This window comes from Pipistrellus kuhlii, unplaced genomic scaffold, assembly GCF_014108245.1.
Source record: "Pipistrellus kuhlii isolate mPipKuh1 unplaced genomic scaffold, mPipKuh1.p scaffold_m20_p_6, whole genome shotgun sequence".
Lineage (NCBI taxonomy): Eukaryota > Metazoa > Chordata > Mammalia > Chiroptera > Vespertilionidae > Pipistrellus > Pipistrellus kuhlii.
In genome coordinates this window covers 22414858-22431765 of record NW_023425562.1, presented here as the reverse complement: position 1 = coordinate 22431765, position 16908 = coordinate 22414858, and the positions used below count along the sequence as shown (strand labels likewise).

The window sequence follows — 16908 nt, the reverse complement described above, 5'->3', positions numbered from 1 at the left end:
GGAAATGATGGTAGCATGGAACAAGGTGGTATCAGTAAGGGTATTGAAGAGAGGTCGACTTATGGATAGATTTTGAAAGTAGAGCTGAAAGCATTTGCTAATGGATCAGATGTGGGCTGTGAGCGAAAGAAAATTCAAGGATCGTCTCTGAGATTTTGACCTGGGCAATTAAATAGATGGAATTTCCATTTGCCAAGGTGGAAGGGGCAGATTTGGAGGGTGGAGGGAAACCAGAAGTTTGGTTTCAGACGTGCAAAGTTGGAAGTACTCATCAGCTAACCAGGTGGAGATCTTGGGAAAGGCAGTTCCATATACAGGCTCAGGGAGAAGTCTGGGCCACAGAGATAAATCTGGAAGTTGTCAGTAGCAAAGACCCCCTGGACTCTCAGAGCCCAGCGAGGACTTAGAAATCAATTTTGCAAATGGGGGAAACTGAGGCTCAGAGGGGCAGTAATGTGTCCAATGTCACACAGCAAGTCAGAGGTGGCTCAGGCCCCTGACTCCCCAGGTCCAGCAGCTCCTACTCCTGGATTCAAACTCTGGCCTAAGAAGGTGTGTGGCTCTGTCTCTCTTCACCCAAAACTGACCTCCTCATTCCCAAATGGAAAAGACCATAAAGGAGGCTGGAGAAGGCAGCAGGAGCTATATCCCAAGGACCTGAGGGAAGGACGGAGCCTGGGAAGGCTTAAGCAAGAAAGTAACATGGGCAGACTTGCGTTCTAGACAGCTCCCCAGCTGCTACATGGAGAATGGATGGGGATGGTGGGGTGGGGGCTCCAGAGGGAGGCCCAGCCCTGTATCCACCGGGATGGCTCATCCATCATTACTTCACTCTCTCTTCAACTCAGAGAGGCGGCAGGACTGATGGTAGCACCCCCGTTACACAAACCGGAGCACCGAGGCTCAGAGAGGAGAAAGTGTGCTCACGGTCACATCGCAAGGCAGTGGCCGAGCAAGTCGCTGAGCTTGGCTCCCAGGCTGTCAAGGGCCCTGAAACTGAGATGGAACTGAGACCAAGAGAAGGGCCAGGACTCTTTCAAGGTCGCCCAGCCAGTAGGAGGCAAGAGCCAGCCCCCAACTCCACAAGCACGGATCTAAGGAGCCCGAGCCCGGCTTCACCTCCCTCTCCCAGCCCACTCGCTCTGACATTCCACTCGGGGGAGAAAGTCAGGCAGGGGACTCAGCCAGCCAGGAACCCCAGGAGGGGGAGGGAAGAGGCAGAAATTAAACGCGTTTATTTTATTTGAGCAACTTTTTGAAGGAGAAGCGAATCTGACACCGGGCGCTTTCGGAAACTCCAGGCGGCTTTGAAAATCAGTCACAATTACCGAGCCTCCTGTTCTGGGCCAACGGGGGCGGGGCGGACACGCGGCACCGGTCCGGGCAGCTTTGGAGATCAGAAGGAGCAGGGACGCAGATTGGGACATGAAAGGCAGCAGAGCTCGCACATTAAACCACTCACAGCTTAAAAGGGAAGGAGAGTGTGCCGGGGGCCTCCCACACGCCGCCACGCTTCTGCTCCCTCCCGAGGAGGGGCACGCCAGCCCAGCCGAGCCCCCGGAACAGGTCCTGCAGCTGAGTCAGGAGGCCTGGCACCCCTCATGACCTTGGCCAGGTTTCTGCCCCGTTCTGGGCCCCCAGGTTTCGTTCTGAGCATTGAGGGGTTTCGTTCATGCCGCAGATATTTATTGAGGGCCTGCTCTGTGCCAGGCACTGGGAATTCTTAGGAAGCCTATGCATAGAGCAGGGAAAGAGTCAGGAAACAAATAAACAAGCCAATATATTATATTCCCAGTGGCATAAGTGCTGTAAAGAGTAGGGGATTGGGAATTACACAGGGTGGGACAAAAGTAGATGTAATTAATAAATAAAAAAACAATAAATTCTGTGTTTCAAGTACGCACAACTGCAAACCTACTTGTGTCCCACCCTGTATTGGGAGAGTGCTATTTTAGAGAGAGTTAGGGAAGGTCTTTATATCTATATCTATATCTATATCTATATCGATATCGATATCGATATCGATATCGATATAGATATAGATATAGATATAGCTATTTCAAAGAGGAAGGGAGAGGGAGAAATATAAACATCAATGATGAGAGAGAATCATCCATCAGCTGCCTCCTGCATGGGGATCTAGCCCACAACCAGGGCATGTGCCCTTGACCAGAATTGAACCCAGGACCCTTCAGTCCACAGACCGACACTCTATCCACTGAGCCAAACCGACTAAGGCAGCCCTTCTTTTTTTGAACAAAGATCTAAAGGAACCAAGGGAGTGAGCCAAGAAGCCATGTAAAACAGTAGTTTTCATGCTGTATTGTGCATCCACATTGCCTGAAGGGCGAAACACAGATGGCTGCCTTCCCCCCAGGCTTTCTGATTCAGTAGGACTGGGCTACTAGAAAGGTGCGCATTTTTTAAAACAAATCCTGAGGAGATGCTGCTAGTTTAGGGACCACACTTGGAGAAATACTACACTGGGGGAAGAATGTTCCAGATTGTGAACAACAAGTGCAAAGGTCCTGAAGCACAGTGTGTTTGTCTTGTTTGAGGAATAGCAAGAAGGTCAGTGTGGGTGAAAAGACAAATAAGGGAGGAGGAGAGTGTCCAACGAGATCAGAAGAGGTACCGGGGCAGGGTCGCTTAGGACTCTGCAGCCACTGAAATGTTTTTAGTTGCACTCTGAGAGAGACAGGGAGTAGAACAGTGACATGACCCAGCTTATATACTTACACGATGAATGTTGGCCACCATGTTGAAAATAGGCTGTAGGAAGCAAGGTTGGAAATGGGAAGATTAGTGAGGAGGCAACTGCAGTCCTGCAGGCAAGAGGTGATGGTGAATTGGGCCCGTGTAGGTGGTAAGAAGATATGGGTTTATGGGTGGATGTTGAAGGTAAAGCCAGCAGGGTTTATGAGGGATTGGATGTGGGGAGTGAGAGATGAGACAAGGATGATGTTTTTGGTCTGAGCCTCTGGATGGATGCAGCTGCTTTGCTGAGGTTGGGAATGCTCCAGAAAAGAGCAGGTTCCAGTGCAAAATTAAGAATTTGTTACTGGTCAGGTTAGGATGGAGATGTCCGCAGAAATCCGAATGAAGTTGGGTCTCTGAGTCGGAAGGTCAGGAGCGAGATTGGGGCTAGAGACACAATGTTGGAAGTCATCCACACACACAGGATATTTCAGGCTTCAGGCTGGACGAAATCAACAAGTAAGTTTTGAGGAGAAGAATTGGACTAGATAATCTCTTGATGTCGGGGCACCAGCCCCCTTCCCCAGAGTGTCAGACCTGACCCGTGGGCAGCAAGAGTATTTCATAGGGCTCCTGTGCCCAGCTCCACCCCATCTTCTTACTAATGCCAACTGCACAAGACAATATACTTGGCACTGCTGAGGATACAGAAATGGGAAGTTCAATCCAACACACATCTATTAGCTACTACTTTATTCTGGGCACTGCCAGGGACATAAAGATAAGTAATTGAATTAAACCCACAAATGTTTATTAGCACACGTTCTATACAAGGGCCCCCATGTACTTGGCCCTGTAGAGGTTGCAAATATGAGTCACCCAACTTAGCAAACATTTATTAGCATCTATTTTATATAGAGCCCCAAGGGGATAAAGAAATAAGAGGTTGCTTTCAATTCAATTAAACACAGACCCATGCCCACTATGTGGGGGTGCAAAGAGAAGCGCGACACGGCTGCTGACCTCGAAGTGGTGGCAGATCAGTTTCATTTCTGGTGACAACCCTAATCAATTGGCAGTGACTGTGGGGCTGTGTGAAGAAGGAGTCTGCAGGTTCGTTCAGGCTCAGCAGAAAAGGAAGCCGCAACTGATTAGTGATGTCTGCCGTGAGCAGAGGCAGGAGGACGTGGTGGCTTATGCGCCATAGGCTTGACATCGCTGGGCCATGGAACTGGGGCTCCGCAGATGGGAGGTGGGCAGGGGCCCTGCCACAAAGAGCTCCCGTTCCTCTGCGTGCAGCATCTCTAATAGATGGGGAAAGACTGTTCTGTAGGCGAGTTTGCACTGGGATGCTCACTAAATAATAGCTATCAGCCAAGACTGCTTTCACGGAGCTATTTTCCTTGAGTCTCACAATCCTGGGGGACAAACAAGGCAGATATTATTTGTCCTCATTTTACCAGGGAGGAAATAAATTTAGAGGAAGATAAAGTAACTTGCCTGAGGTTCCAGGGGAAGAACTAGAGCCAGACCCTGAAACCAGACTCTGAGCGACTTCCCTTGGCCGGCCTCACAAACTGGCAAAGCACTTTAGCTGGCAAAGCACTTTCCCAACCCTCATCTCATGTCACCCTCCCAGGTACTCTCTTGGGTTAAGTGTTGACACCTCCATTTTACAGCTGAGGAAACTGAGGTTCAGGAGAGGGAGAGAAATAACATTGGGACCGTGTACTGTCTGATTGCTGAATCCAGTGCTGGGGCAGAGAGGACAGGGGGAGGGCAGGAGGCAGCGTGTTCCCCAGGGCCCCATTGGGGAGGATAGCAGCAGGCTGGGAGCTTCCAAGTGTCCCATCTGCAGCCGAGAGAGTGCAGCTCAGCAGCCCTCAGGCCCAAGCCAAGAATCAATCGCTGGCCTCTGCAGAGACAACTTCTAAAGATGTTTTTAATTAAAGTCCAGGAAGATCTATATGTGCAATATCTCCTTGCCTAGCAACGGCACTGGCTCTCTCTACCCGGATGGGGATGGGCATAGGGGGACGGGACAGGAGGTTTCTGCTGGGAAGTGGTGGCAGTGAGGAGCAGGGGCCCTGGCCCTCAGGAGCGCCCCGCAGCCCCAGTGATCCAGACAGGAAGGAGTGTACCAGTGTCTATCTCTGTCTTTTCCATCAACAAATCGCTCAACAGGCACAAGCATACTCTGTGCCAGGCCCTGTGCCCACTGTGGCAGGAGGTACAAAGGTGATAGAGCCGCCATCCTGCCCTCAAGAACCCGGCACATAAAGGGGGCTCTGTGAGTGTTGGGGGACTAGATGGAACTGAATTATAAGCAAAGACAAATGTTCGCTTTCTGCAACTGGCAGAGGGATGCTCTTGCAGAAACTTAGAATGTCACCAGACAACTTAACCGAGTGCCACCTTTAAATGTGGAGAGAACCGAAGGGTGTACTGGTCTCAATTTAGGGTGGCAGGAGAGACCTTTCTCTCTGGGGGATGGCTTGGACACACACACACACACACACACACACACACACACACACACACACCAATTGCCTATACGGTTGAGTCCATGGCTGGGACCCATGAGCAGAGAAAGAGTAAGGGGACAGTGTTTGGAGTCCCCTGGAGACTCTGGAGAAATGTTTGTGACATGGGGGGCGGGCAGAGGCCTCACCCCATCAAGCCAAAATCTCCTTTCTTCTCCTTTCTTATCCTTATCCCCTTCCCACTCTCTCCTACTCTCCTCCTGCTTCATATGGGTCTCCGTCTGTCTCTGCTTCTATATAACTTGACTTTCCAACTTTATCTCTGTATTTCTACCTCTTTCTGTCACACTGTCTCTGTCCCACTTCTATCTCTGTCTCCCCAAACCTCACCTCTCTGTCTCTGTCCTTATTTCTCCCTCTGGGTCTAGGTATCTCTGTCTTCCCACTTTTTCTCTGTCCATCTCTCTGAATCTCTGTCCCTCTGTCCCTTGTCTCTCTGTCTCTGACCCACTTACTTGTCCCATCACTTTGTGCCACGTTCTCTGTCAGTCATCCCTGGGCCTGCCTCCTCCCCCTCCCTCCTGTGACCTCCCCCTCTTGGGCAGTCACTTCCCCGCATCTCCAAGGCATCATTCATCTGCATTAGGCTGCCCTGGCTGGGCAGCGGAAGCCGGGTTGGGGCCAGCCCAGCAAGTGCATTATAAGTGATGATCAAAGGTGGAGCTGGGGGGGTTGAGGGGGGCCAGTTTGAGAAAGGCCTTGTTTCCTGTGTAATCTGAGCCTTCCCAGGGACTTGACAAGTGGTTTTTAATTTTTAATAGAAAGCATTCCGAGCAGTTCTGGCAGCAGCAGGGGGTGGGACTCATTTTTTATAAATGTTTGAGAAGCTAAATGTGAGCCGAGGGTTTCCCAGGCCCAGCAGGGAAGTGCAGGGAGGGAGGAGGAGGCAGGATAATCATAATTACAAACATCTTCATAATAATGACACTCGGTCATCTCCATGGAGGACTCTGTTCTTTTCCAAAGGGTTTCATCTCTTTCATCTCATTATGGCGTCTCCCTCATCCGGTGAGGCAGGGAGGATAAAGCCTTATCTCCATTTCACAGAAGGGGAACTGAGGCCCAGTTAGCTCAGACGGTTTTCCCACACCCGAGGACAGGGCTAGAGTGAGAGTTTATGTCTTCAATCCCTGAGCTCCACTCCCCATACCTCCTTCCTCCTCCCTGAGCCACCTGGGGCTTCTCCTGAGGGCCCTGGAGCACAAGTTTGGGTCTCCGTTGAACCCCACAATAGCAAAGGTTAAGGGGCAAGAAAGGAAATAATTCTGGCCTGGGAGACAAGACATGGGTTGCAATTCTGACTCCATGAGGAGCTATGTCAGAACCACCCAGTTCAACCAGAGATGAGGGTGGGCAAGCCCCCTCCCTCCTGAAACTGGTGCTCTGGGATATCCTACTCATGGCCAAAGACACAGCCCAGAGACCTTCTGACCAGACAAAGAGGTGAAGGGAGTAACTCTGATTGAGCACCTACTACATGCCCGGCTTCCCCAGGTACTTAAATCCATCACTCTAATCCTCATAGCATCTCTGCACATTTCAGACAAGGAAACAGATCAAACAGAAGGCAAGACTTGACCAAGGCACAGAGTGAAGAAGTGGTGGGACTAGAACCCAAGGTTCTCTGGTGCCAAAGTCCATGCTGTTTCCATGGAGGTGTGAGGGGCATGTCCTCCCAGGATGTCCAACTTCTCCTGCCGATTTTGCCTGGGAGGAACCCAGCGTCATCCTTGCTGCTCCCTTCTGGTGTCAGCCTCAGCACAGGCACAATGAGTCGTGCAGGGTGACATTAGCTACACAGAGCAGGTCTGAATAACTCCCTTCCACACACTAAGATATAACCTGGGGAAAGTCATTCAGCCTCTTTTTGACTCCGTTTCCTCACCAGCTCAGTCAGGGATTGTGTCTAGGGCATCAGTTCTTAGCCTTGGATTCTCTTTAGAATCACTGTGCTCCACCCCAAGAGAATACTTTGCCTGTGCTCCACCCCAAGAGAGTCTTACTGTGCTCCACCCCAATTCAGTCTTACTGAATTAGTCTGGGATAGGGCACAGCACCCGCTTTGTTTTACAGCTCCTAAGAGGTTAGCATGTGCAGCCAAGCTGAGAACCACTGGTTTCTGTGTTCTCCCAGGACCAGCCTTTCTACATCTAACATTCCACATGGAACCCTGGGCACTGAGGTGCTGTTGGTCCAAGAATCACTTTGGCAACCCTTCCTATGCCAGCCAGCCTAGGTAGCAGAAGGGCTGGCTAGCAGCACCATGGACAGGGGACACTTCATCCTAGCTTCTGGAAGTCTGGGATTGAATTTAACTAGCTATTGGGGTAGGATACATGTGGGTTTTGACATCGGGTCAACCTGGGTTTGAATCCTGCCTTTCGTATGTCCTTGCCAGGTGAATTTAGCCAGATACTGTCCTTGGTTCTGAAAATAGAAATCTGAGTTCTCAGAACAATCCTGAGAGCTTGGTAGTATTATACTATCACCCTCATTTCACCAATGAATGAATTAAGACACACAGTGTTTCATTGCTTTATTTGGCCTCCATTTCCTCAGATGTAAAGTGGAAATTTTAATAGAGCTTACTTCAAGGCTTTATTATATAAATCCCATAAGATAATAAATACACAGGGTTTACCAATATCCAATGAGAAGCATTCAATAAGCACAACATGTCATTATCATCGAATAATGATATATAATGATGGGTTTCATGTTTACTCATTATTAATGTGACATTTTCACTCTTCACTATGCATAGCAGTTTTCTCATCTGTAAAATGGGAATGATGTAGGATTGTGCTGGAACCATCTCGTATCAGCTCACAAGAGCCAAGTATTGATCTTCAGAAGTTTTGTGAGCCTCTTGATATCACATTGGTAGCTTGAAATGGGCCATGGTGGGAGTATTTACACCATGAAAATCAGCCAACACTACAAAGTAGGGCATTCCTTCCCGCCCCTCCACCCCCTGGAGCTGATGGTTAAACAGAACTAGCACACCACTGCATCACATCACAGAGGGCGTGAGGACTGTAGGAGGGAGTGGACTTAATGGTGCATTGTAAACTGCAGGCTTCTGAACCTAGAAGGGATGACCTGAAGGTGGTCCCCCAGCAACTACCAGCCTGGCACCCTCTGTCAGTTCTGGGGAGCTGCTGACTTGCGAAGAAGCTGGGAGGGGTGTGGGTCCTGGGGAACCAGTTGTGAATCAGTGACCCTTCACTACCCTCACATGTTGGCATTAACTGTAATGGCTGCAATAAAGAATCCCAGATTGGGGAAATGATTCTATCATCCCCGTGGGAATCCCTGGGATGCAGAGAGAGAGAGAGAGGTCAGCCATATCCATGGGGAGTCACTTGCCCAGAGGGTGGAGGGAAACATGCAGAGGGGAGGGACAAGGGGACCCTCTCTGATAACAGTTACAACAGCCAGTGTCTATTGAGCACCCACCATGAGCCTGATGCTTTATGTATCTTCTTCCATCTCAGTATGCCCGCGAGGGGGGTGTAATTGTGCCATTGTGTACTGGCATGCAATGCCTCCTGACTCGGCAACAACCTGCGTTTATTGAGTCCTTAGCATGGGCCAGACACTCTGTGCTGAAAAATTGAAATCTATTTGAATTCTCAAACCAATCCCAAGAGCTTGGTAGTACTATCACCCTAATCTCACAAATAAGAAAATTGAGGTACGAATAGTTTTCTGCTATAGCCAAGGTCAAACTGGTAATAAGTGGCAGAGTCATACAGATTGTGATTCACCAGGCCACCATCCCCAGAGTCACCGTGCCGGTGCTGTCTCTGACAACCAGAAGGTCTTCGGCCTCCAAGAATCCTGAGGTCAAATCTCACTCCTTCCTCAGTCTGTGCCTTCAATCACGTCTTTTCTGTTCTTTTGCCTGTTTCCTCACCTGTAATTATGAGGGGCCCATTCCGCCTCTCAAGAGATGCCATGAGAATTAGAGATGATGAGTGTAAGTGGCTGGTGAAGCCAGGCATGTAATAGGTACTCAATAGTTTATTCCTCTCTCCTCTATGTAGAGCGGGGTGGAGGCGCCTGGAACAGTGCTCTTGGCCCTGAGCAGGAAACCCCTGAGCACCGAGCACCAGGAGGGAGGGGGTTTGCCCAGACCGCTTCCCCAGCTTCTCCCAGGAACTCTGGCATGGATGGCGTGGAGCTGGAGCCACCAAAGAAAGAGGCGCATTGCAGAGCAGGCTTAGGAGGCTTGTGGGCGGGAGGGCGGGAGAGGGAAATGAGAAATGCAAAAGAGTGAAAAATAAATACACGTGTCTGTCTGGAATGATGGAGGGCCCCGGGCTGGAGGCGGAGAGGCTGGGCTTAGCAGAATTGCTGCAGTAGCATTTCCAAAGCCTCCCTCATTAGCCAGGCAGTGAGCTGGCCTCCCCTCCCAGCACACTGCCCTACTGGCCCAGAGAGCCGAGCCCAGGCCCAGGAGGACTCCGCTCAGAACCCCGGGAGGCCCGGGCCTCTTCCCCTCACCAGCATGACACTCAGAAGAGGGCATCTCCTTGCAGGGAGGTCTGAGTCTTATCCCCCTTGGGTCATATCCTGGGCCCCCTCGCCTCCCTCTTGGGTCTTTCACCTCACTCCCTCCTTCCTGAAAAGGTTCGAAGAGACCAGATGGCTTTTCTGTGCCCCCCCCTTAAACCTTCCCCTCCCACCCTAACCCTCAACCCCCATCCTGTCCAGCCTCACGCCCCAAGCCCTGCTCTTGTCAAATTGAACATGATGTCAAATTAGAGCCATCTCTGGGACAGGCCGAGAGAAGCTCCCAGTTTAATGAGGCAGCGTCGAAAATCAATAACTTAATTGCCACTGTTTGATGGACTTTTATCCAATTTATACTCTCCCCAGCAGCCTACGTGCGGAGCATGAGGAGAAGCGTGTGTGTGTCTGGGGGTGGGGACCATCTGCACGGGGCCTGGGGAGGGGCAAGGAAGGCACCAGGGCCCACAGACAACGATTTCCCAAAGGGGAGGCTGGGCAATGCCATTCTCCGTCCAAGGAACAGACACTGGCCTCCGAGTCCCAGTGAACTTGATTGTCCTTCTGAGCTGCCCCTCATCCTGCCACAGAATGGGGGGTGAGGGAAGTGGGGGGGTGAAGGCATGGGGAGAAAGGAGGCAGAGTTCCCTTGCGAAGTACGGAGTATGTACGAACCAGGTGCCTGGTTTCCAGTCCGAGCTCTGACTCTGACTGCTCAGCTCGGTGGGTGTGGTCATGGTCATTGTCACCAGGGAAGGTGACAATGACCATGACCACACCCACCGAGCTGAGCGACAGCTCTGAGCTGTTCTGCACTTGGAGTTCAGAATGCCTTCCTTCATGAACCAAGAACTAGGATCCCCCCATTTTGCTGAAGAGGAAACAGATTCAGAGGGGCTGCCTTCTGTTGCCAAAGGCCCACAGCTGGGTACCAGGGACCGGAGGTTTGACTAGAGGTCTGACTCCATGTTCCTTGTGCCAGTCACGAGGGAGGCCCTTGATCAGGAGGCAGGTCGGGACTCAGTGAGGGGATGGGGCCTGGTTTCGCTGTTCCCTGGCCTGGGCCTCCTCTCCCAGCGTCCTTCGGGGGAGGGAAAGGTGGGGAGGATGAGTTCAGCGGCCCCCGGTGACCCCCGTATCGCTTGGTCCCCCGGGCCCAGGCACATCGGTGATGCAGGTGATGGCCTCGGACGCGGATGACCCAACGTACGGCAGCAGCGCTCGGCTGGTGTACAGTGTGCTGGATGGAGAGCACCACTTCACGGTGGATCCCAAGACCGGTGAGGGCCCGGGCCGGGCCAACAAGGGGCGGGGCCTGGAGGGGCCAGAGGAGGGACGCAAAGTGGGGGCCAGAGGGGTGGGCCTGGGCCGGGGACCACACGGTGTTGTGTGCTCTCTGCCTTCTAACCACAGGGCGCTGAGGGTGGGATAGAGGACACGAAAGCCTTTTGCCAGCTCCAGGACCCAAGGGAGGGGGGAAGGGGCAGCCAGACAGAAAGAAACAGAAAGGAATGGGGCGGAGGGCACCTGCAGGACTGGCAGGAAAACAAAAAGCCCACTATGGGCGCTCGGAAAGGACTTGGGAGGTCTGAGCGAAGCAGCCCCTTGTCCTGGGAGCTAAACTGAGGCAGGTGTGTCATAGTGGGCTGGTGAGGACACCTTTTCAGCACCTGGGAGAGCTCTCTTCAGATGGCAGTCTTTAAGGATCAGAAGGAAAGACAGAAACGCACTGTTAAGGAAGAAAAGATTCTCTGCCCTTGACCCTCCTCCAACCACACCAGATGATGCCCCCCTCACTCTGAGGTCAGAGCCTGGCTCCTTCTCTGAGGGGCCAGAAGGAGGAGACTGCGGCTCCCAGGTGGCTCGCTGGGGGTGGCTGCCAGTTCCAGGATTGGGGCCGGCACTGTCCCTGGGATAGGAGGGGACAAATGCTATCATGGGGGTGACAGTTGGGTTGGGACAGGGCCACAGGCATATGCATGGGCAATGAAGATGTAAGATACAAGGTTCCTGGAGGCGGTAGCGGCATCTCCAAAGGATGAGAAGGTCTTGGCCAGACGGAGACTCGGAGAAGGGCATTTCAGGCAGAGGGCATGGAGCAGGCACAACTCGAAGGAAGAGAACACCCTGAGGCATGAGAGGAATTGTAAGCAACTGCCGACTGGAGCCCGGGAGGAAGTGTTGAGAAGTGATGTGAGAGGCTGGCAGGGACCTGATGGCCCCGTGTAAGCAGGTTGGAGAGCTGGGATTTTAGTCTTCGGGCAATGGGGAAGGGACGGGTATTTGATGGATTTGCATTTTGGGTTTTTGTTTGTATTTTTGTTTTGTTGTGTTTAAAGAGGGTTGAGTAGTCCAGTCCGTGAGCACAGTTATAATTGTATTTTCTTACACATAAAATCCTTATTATTTTCCTCCTTGCAAAGCTAATACATTTTAGAAAACATTCGAATATTAAGAAATGTTTTAAAAAAGAAAGTGCGTCCTACCCCCACCCCCAACAATTTCAGCCCCAAATGAAGCCACTTAGTGTGTAGACCCTACAAGATTCTAGACTCATTCTTTTGAAAACTACGCTATTTTTTAAATAGAAAATATGTGTCAAGGTTCAAAATTCAAAAAGTCCAAATGGATATTTAGTGGAAATTCTTTACCCCTTCCAGTTCCCCAGCTACCCAGTCTGTGTCTCCAAGGCAACCAATGTAATTTTCTTGTGTATCTTTCCAGAGCTATTCTATACATGCACAAGAAAATAAGTACATGGATTTGTTTTATTTTTTTTTTACACAAATGGTAGCTATAACACACTATATACACTGCTTGTCTTTTTTGCTTACCAATACATCTTGGAGATTATCCCGTGTATCAGTACATAAAGAGCTTTCCCATTCTTTTATTTAACTGCTGTTGTGGATACACAAAATTTGTTTCACCAGTCCCCTCCTGATGGACACTTATGCTCTTTCCAATCTTCTGCTACAACGAATAATGCTACAGTGAGTAACCCCACACATACATCATTCTGGGGGCCGGGGGTTATCGGCAGGATAATTTTCGGGAAGGGGAAAAGCTGGGTCAAGGAGCACATAGATTTATTAGGGATCCAGCTAGATAATGCTGGCATGTACCAGATTGCACTCCTGAAAGCCACATGCAAGGGAACTCGGCTCCCCTCCTCCTCCTCCTCCTCCTCCTCCTCCTCCTCCTCCTCCTCCTCCTCGCCAGCACTGTGGGTTCATTGATGACTTTGAAGCAGGGAAGTGACATGCTCAGGTTTTCATTTTAACAAGATCCCTCAGGCTGCTGCCGCAGAGCGTGGCTCGGAAACAGCGATTGAATTCAGGGAGACCCAGGAGCGTGGGGTGCCCAGCAGAGAGCCCCGAAGCACAAACCCCAAAGCCTGCAGCCCTTCTCAGCATTCAACCAGACTCTTCAACCTGCTTCATCTAGCTATGGGGCCAGAGATGACGTAGGATTGGTTGTGGGGGTTAGTTGTGGTGCTGAGGAAAGAGTCTGAGAGTGCGATCCTGAGAAAGGGGGCCTAGAAATTATAAGGGACTAGATTGAGGGGGGATCCAGTGGTTCCTAGCTGTGAAGCCTGAGATGGGCAGGGACACAGAGGGAGGAATGTGGAGTAAGAAAACTATCTAGATGCTGAGGAATTAGTGGATGGCCACTGCAATCCAGTGCAGAGCTAATAAACTCAGTTTTAACCATACTGGCTTGAAGATGAGAGAAAAGGAGAAGAGAAACATCTAGAACCTCTAGCAGATTGTCTGAAATATGGACTTGAAGGTCCAACATGGTTGGGGTTCTGTAGACTTTGATTTCCCCATGTCCATAAGAGGGATAATAATACCCATCTCACATGATTGTTGTGAGGATTCAGTGGAGGAGTTCATTCATTCGCTCATTCAGTCATTCAGCAACTCTTTATGGAGTGCCTGCTGTATGCCCGGCTCTGTTCCAGGCTCTGGGAACACAGCCGTAGGCAAATCCAAGAGCCTCCCCTCATGAAGCATTTATTCACGTTGGGAATACAGAAAACAAGCACATAAACGTACAACATGATGCCGTGAGTACTAGCAGGGTAAGGGAGAGACTTAGCTGAAGAAATCAGGTCAGGACTTTCTAGGGGCAAAGACCTGGATGAAGTGAGGGTGGGAGCCACTCAGCATGTAGGAGAGAGCTTGCAGGCTGAAGGAACAGTGAGTGCATGAAGACCTCAAGGCAATAGTTGGTACATAAATGGAAGCTAAGGGGATGAAGAAAACGATGCTGATGATGATGATGGCGATGGTAAAACCTGAGGAGGTGGAGCCCTTAGAATTTACCAGCTTTTGTCAGGGAGGGGAAGAAGAGGCAAACATGGAAATAAGGGAAGGGCCAGGTGTGAGTCTGGGGGGTGGCAGGGGTGGGTAGGTAAAGACTCAGATCGGAGGATGGCCGGGTTCTGAGGAAGAGCACGCCCCGCTGCAGAGGGTCTGGAGGATGGGGCATGGAGGAGCCATGGAGCCTGGAAGGGCAGGAGGAGTTAGTCCCCAAGAAGCCAGAGAGTGGGCACTAGGCAAGGCAGGCGAAGGCGTCCCCGGGTCCTTGTTCGAGGGCCCCTCACCTGGCTTAGCCTGAAAGGGTCTCTGTGGACACTTCCTAGGAAGGGCCGTGTTTGTCCTCCCTTCCCTTTAGCCCCACCGCAGGAGCCACTCGGTGCCTCTCCCAGCCCAGCTCCATCTCCCCAGCCAGGAATATTCCGCTGATGCGGGTCTATATTTAGCAGCTGCTGTGAGGTACAGTCTGTTCTCACTGTGCCGATAGCAGGGAGCAGAGCCCGAACGGGCCTGAGAGGAAGGTGTGAGGGACGGGAGGGGGCGGGGTGCCACAGAGCCCAGTGCCGGAGGAGAAATTAATGTGTGTTTTAAAGGCCAGGCCTGCCAGCAAACCCCCCACGGGGGCGACAGGGATGGCATTTGCAGTCTAATGAGGCATCACCTGGGTTCCAGGGCCCCTGCTGCAGCATTTGGAGGGGACAACAGGGCAGAGAGAACAGCAGCTGGAACTGGGGGTGAGCAGAAGGCGGCAGGGAGCCGTGGCCGTGTTCTCATTGCCAGCCCCGCCCTTCACAGCCCCAATGAGAACAGAAGGACTTGCTTAGAGACTGGAAGGGACCTGCTGAAAACTCCCCAGTGGGCCAGAGACATCCGTTTTCCTGGGAAGGAATGAAACTAGCCTTTGCTGAGCACTTCCAGGTGTCAGATGCTGGATAAGGATGAGGAACCAGATCTGGTTTCTGCCCTCATGGGGCGTTTGTTCCAACAGAGAAGCCAAACACAAATAGACAGCCACACCAGGGCGCCACGAGGTGGGACCGAGAGTCTGTGGGCAGAAAGAATTGTACTGAACACCAGCTGTATGCCAGACCCTATAGTAAGGTGGTGAAGAGGGCCAGGGTGGATTTCTGCCCATATGGAAGTTATTTATGGGACGTCCAACCCAGGACCCAAGGCGGGTGTCAGTGAGGCATCCCCAAAATGTCAGACCTGCTGCTGCAAGCTTCATCTCATTTAATCCTCCCAACAGGATATCAGTCCTATCAACTGGATATCCCCACCCATTTTACAGAATAGGAAACTGAGGGTCAGAGAAACCAAGAGCTTGTCCGAGGTCAGATACCACATAAAAGATGGAAAGAAATCTCAAGCCATATCTATCTGACTTCAAAGTCCCTTCTTTTTGCACTACCTCATATCTGACTCTGTAGCCCCTGCACATAGTAGGCCCTCAATAAGGGTTTAATAAACAAATTTGCAGGGTCAGAAGGTTCCAAGAACAACTTCATGGACTGATGGTGCACCAGCCTCCAAGATGCTTCTCCCAGCACCAGGAGGCATATGGAGTAGATAGAAAGTGATGTTGTCAACTCCTCCCATCCCTACACTGGCCTCAGAATGAGTGACTTAGCCATTCCACCCACTCCTTAAACCTGGGTGGGGCCGATAGAATGTGGCAGAAGTGATGTTTCTAAATTCCCAGAGTGGGCTTTGAGAGACCATGAAGCTTTCACTCTCTCTCCTGGAATGTGGTCCAGAGGCCCCCATAAAAGGAAGCCAGCCTAGCCTGCTGGGGCATGGAGAAGGTCACACCACAGAGCCAGGGCCAACTGCCAGGCAAGGGCATGAGGCCATCGCGGGCCTTCCAGCAGCTGATCCCAGTTAAATGCATGAGCCAGGGGACTCAATTTCTCTATCCGCTATCTCCTGCTATCTAACAGACTGCTCCAAAATGGTTTGGCTTAAAACAGCAATGGTTTATTACTTGTCATAATCCTGTGGTTTGCTGGGGTCACTCAGGGTGGTGAGCCCCTGATGGCCACCTCATTGCCAATCTGTCCATCAGCTCTCTCTTTTCCTCCCTTCCCCCATCTTTCTTCACTGCTTCCTGGCCCTCTGCCTCGCATTGTCTGGTGGCCTCAGAGTTCTGAGAGGACAGGCCCCAGCACACAGGGCTTATCAAGCCTCTGCCTTAGTCACACTTGCTGATGTCCCATTGGCCACAGCAAGTCAGGTGGCCCAGGCCAGAGTCCATGTGGGAGGGGATGACCCATGGTTGTGGATTCCAGGAGGTATGGTTCATTGGGAGCTGTTACCGTAGCAACCTACCACGGAGGGTAACCCTGAGGCAGGGCCCAGAGGTACCATGGGTACCCACCTCCCAGTCACCGAGAGATGGCACCTGATCATACACTCAAGGCTTCATCACCAGTTTCCAAAAGAGAAGAGTGTATATCCTCATTTCTCCTGGAGCTGCAAGTGGCAAGGCCAGCAAGGAGGCCAACCCCGTGCCCATGGCTCCTTACCCACAGGTGCGGACCTCGGCCGGACCCCTGCTCCAAGCCCTTGCTGAGCTCTTTGTAAACAAGCTCATGGGTGAGAGCCCAGATGCAAAGTGACATGCCCAAAGCTTAGCAGACAGTGCTCAGCTGGTCAGCTCCTGGCCCTGCCTTTCCACCTAGTTCACTCAGGGCCCCCCTGTTCTGGCCTGGTGGCCCCTCCACTGTCCACCTGTCCATCTGCCCTCTCTTTTCCTCCCTGCCCCCACCTTTTTACCACTTCCTATCCCTCTGCCTCACTATGGTCTGTTTCACTGTCTCTATTTTTCT

General features: G+C 51.5%; 1 protein-coding gene across 1 annotated transcript in view; it reads left to right on the top strand.

Annotated features, from left to right (window-relative positions):
* Positions 1-16908, top strand: part of CDH22 (cadherin 22) — a 68345-nt gene that overhangs the window by 11986 nt on the left and 39451 nt on the right. Inside the window, exon 3 of the mRNA XM_036418830.2 lies at positions 10916-11035. Within this exon, the coding sequence (XP_036274723.1) occupies positions 10916-11035 (120 nt within the window). The remainder of the gene's footprint in view (positions 1-10915; positions 11036-16908) is intronic.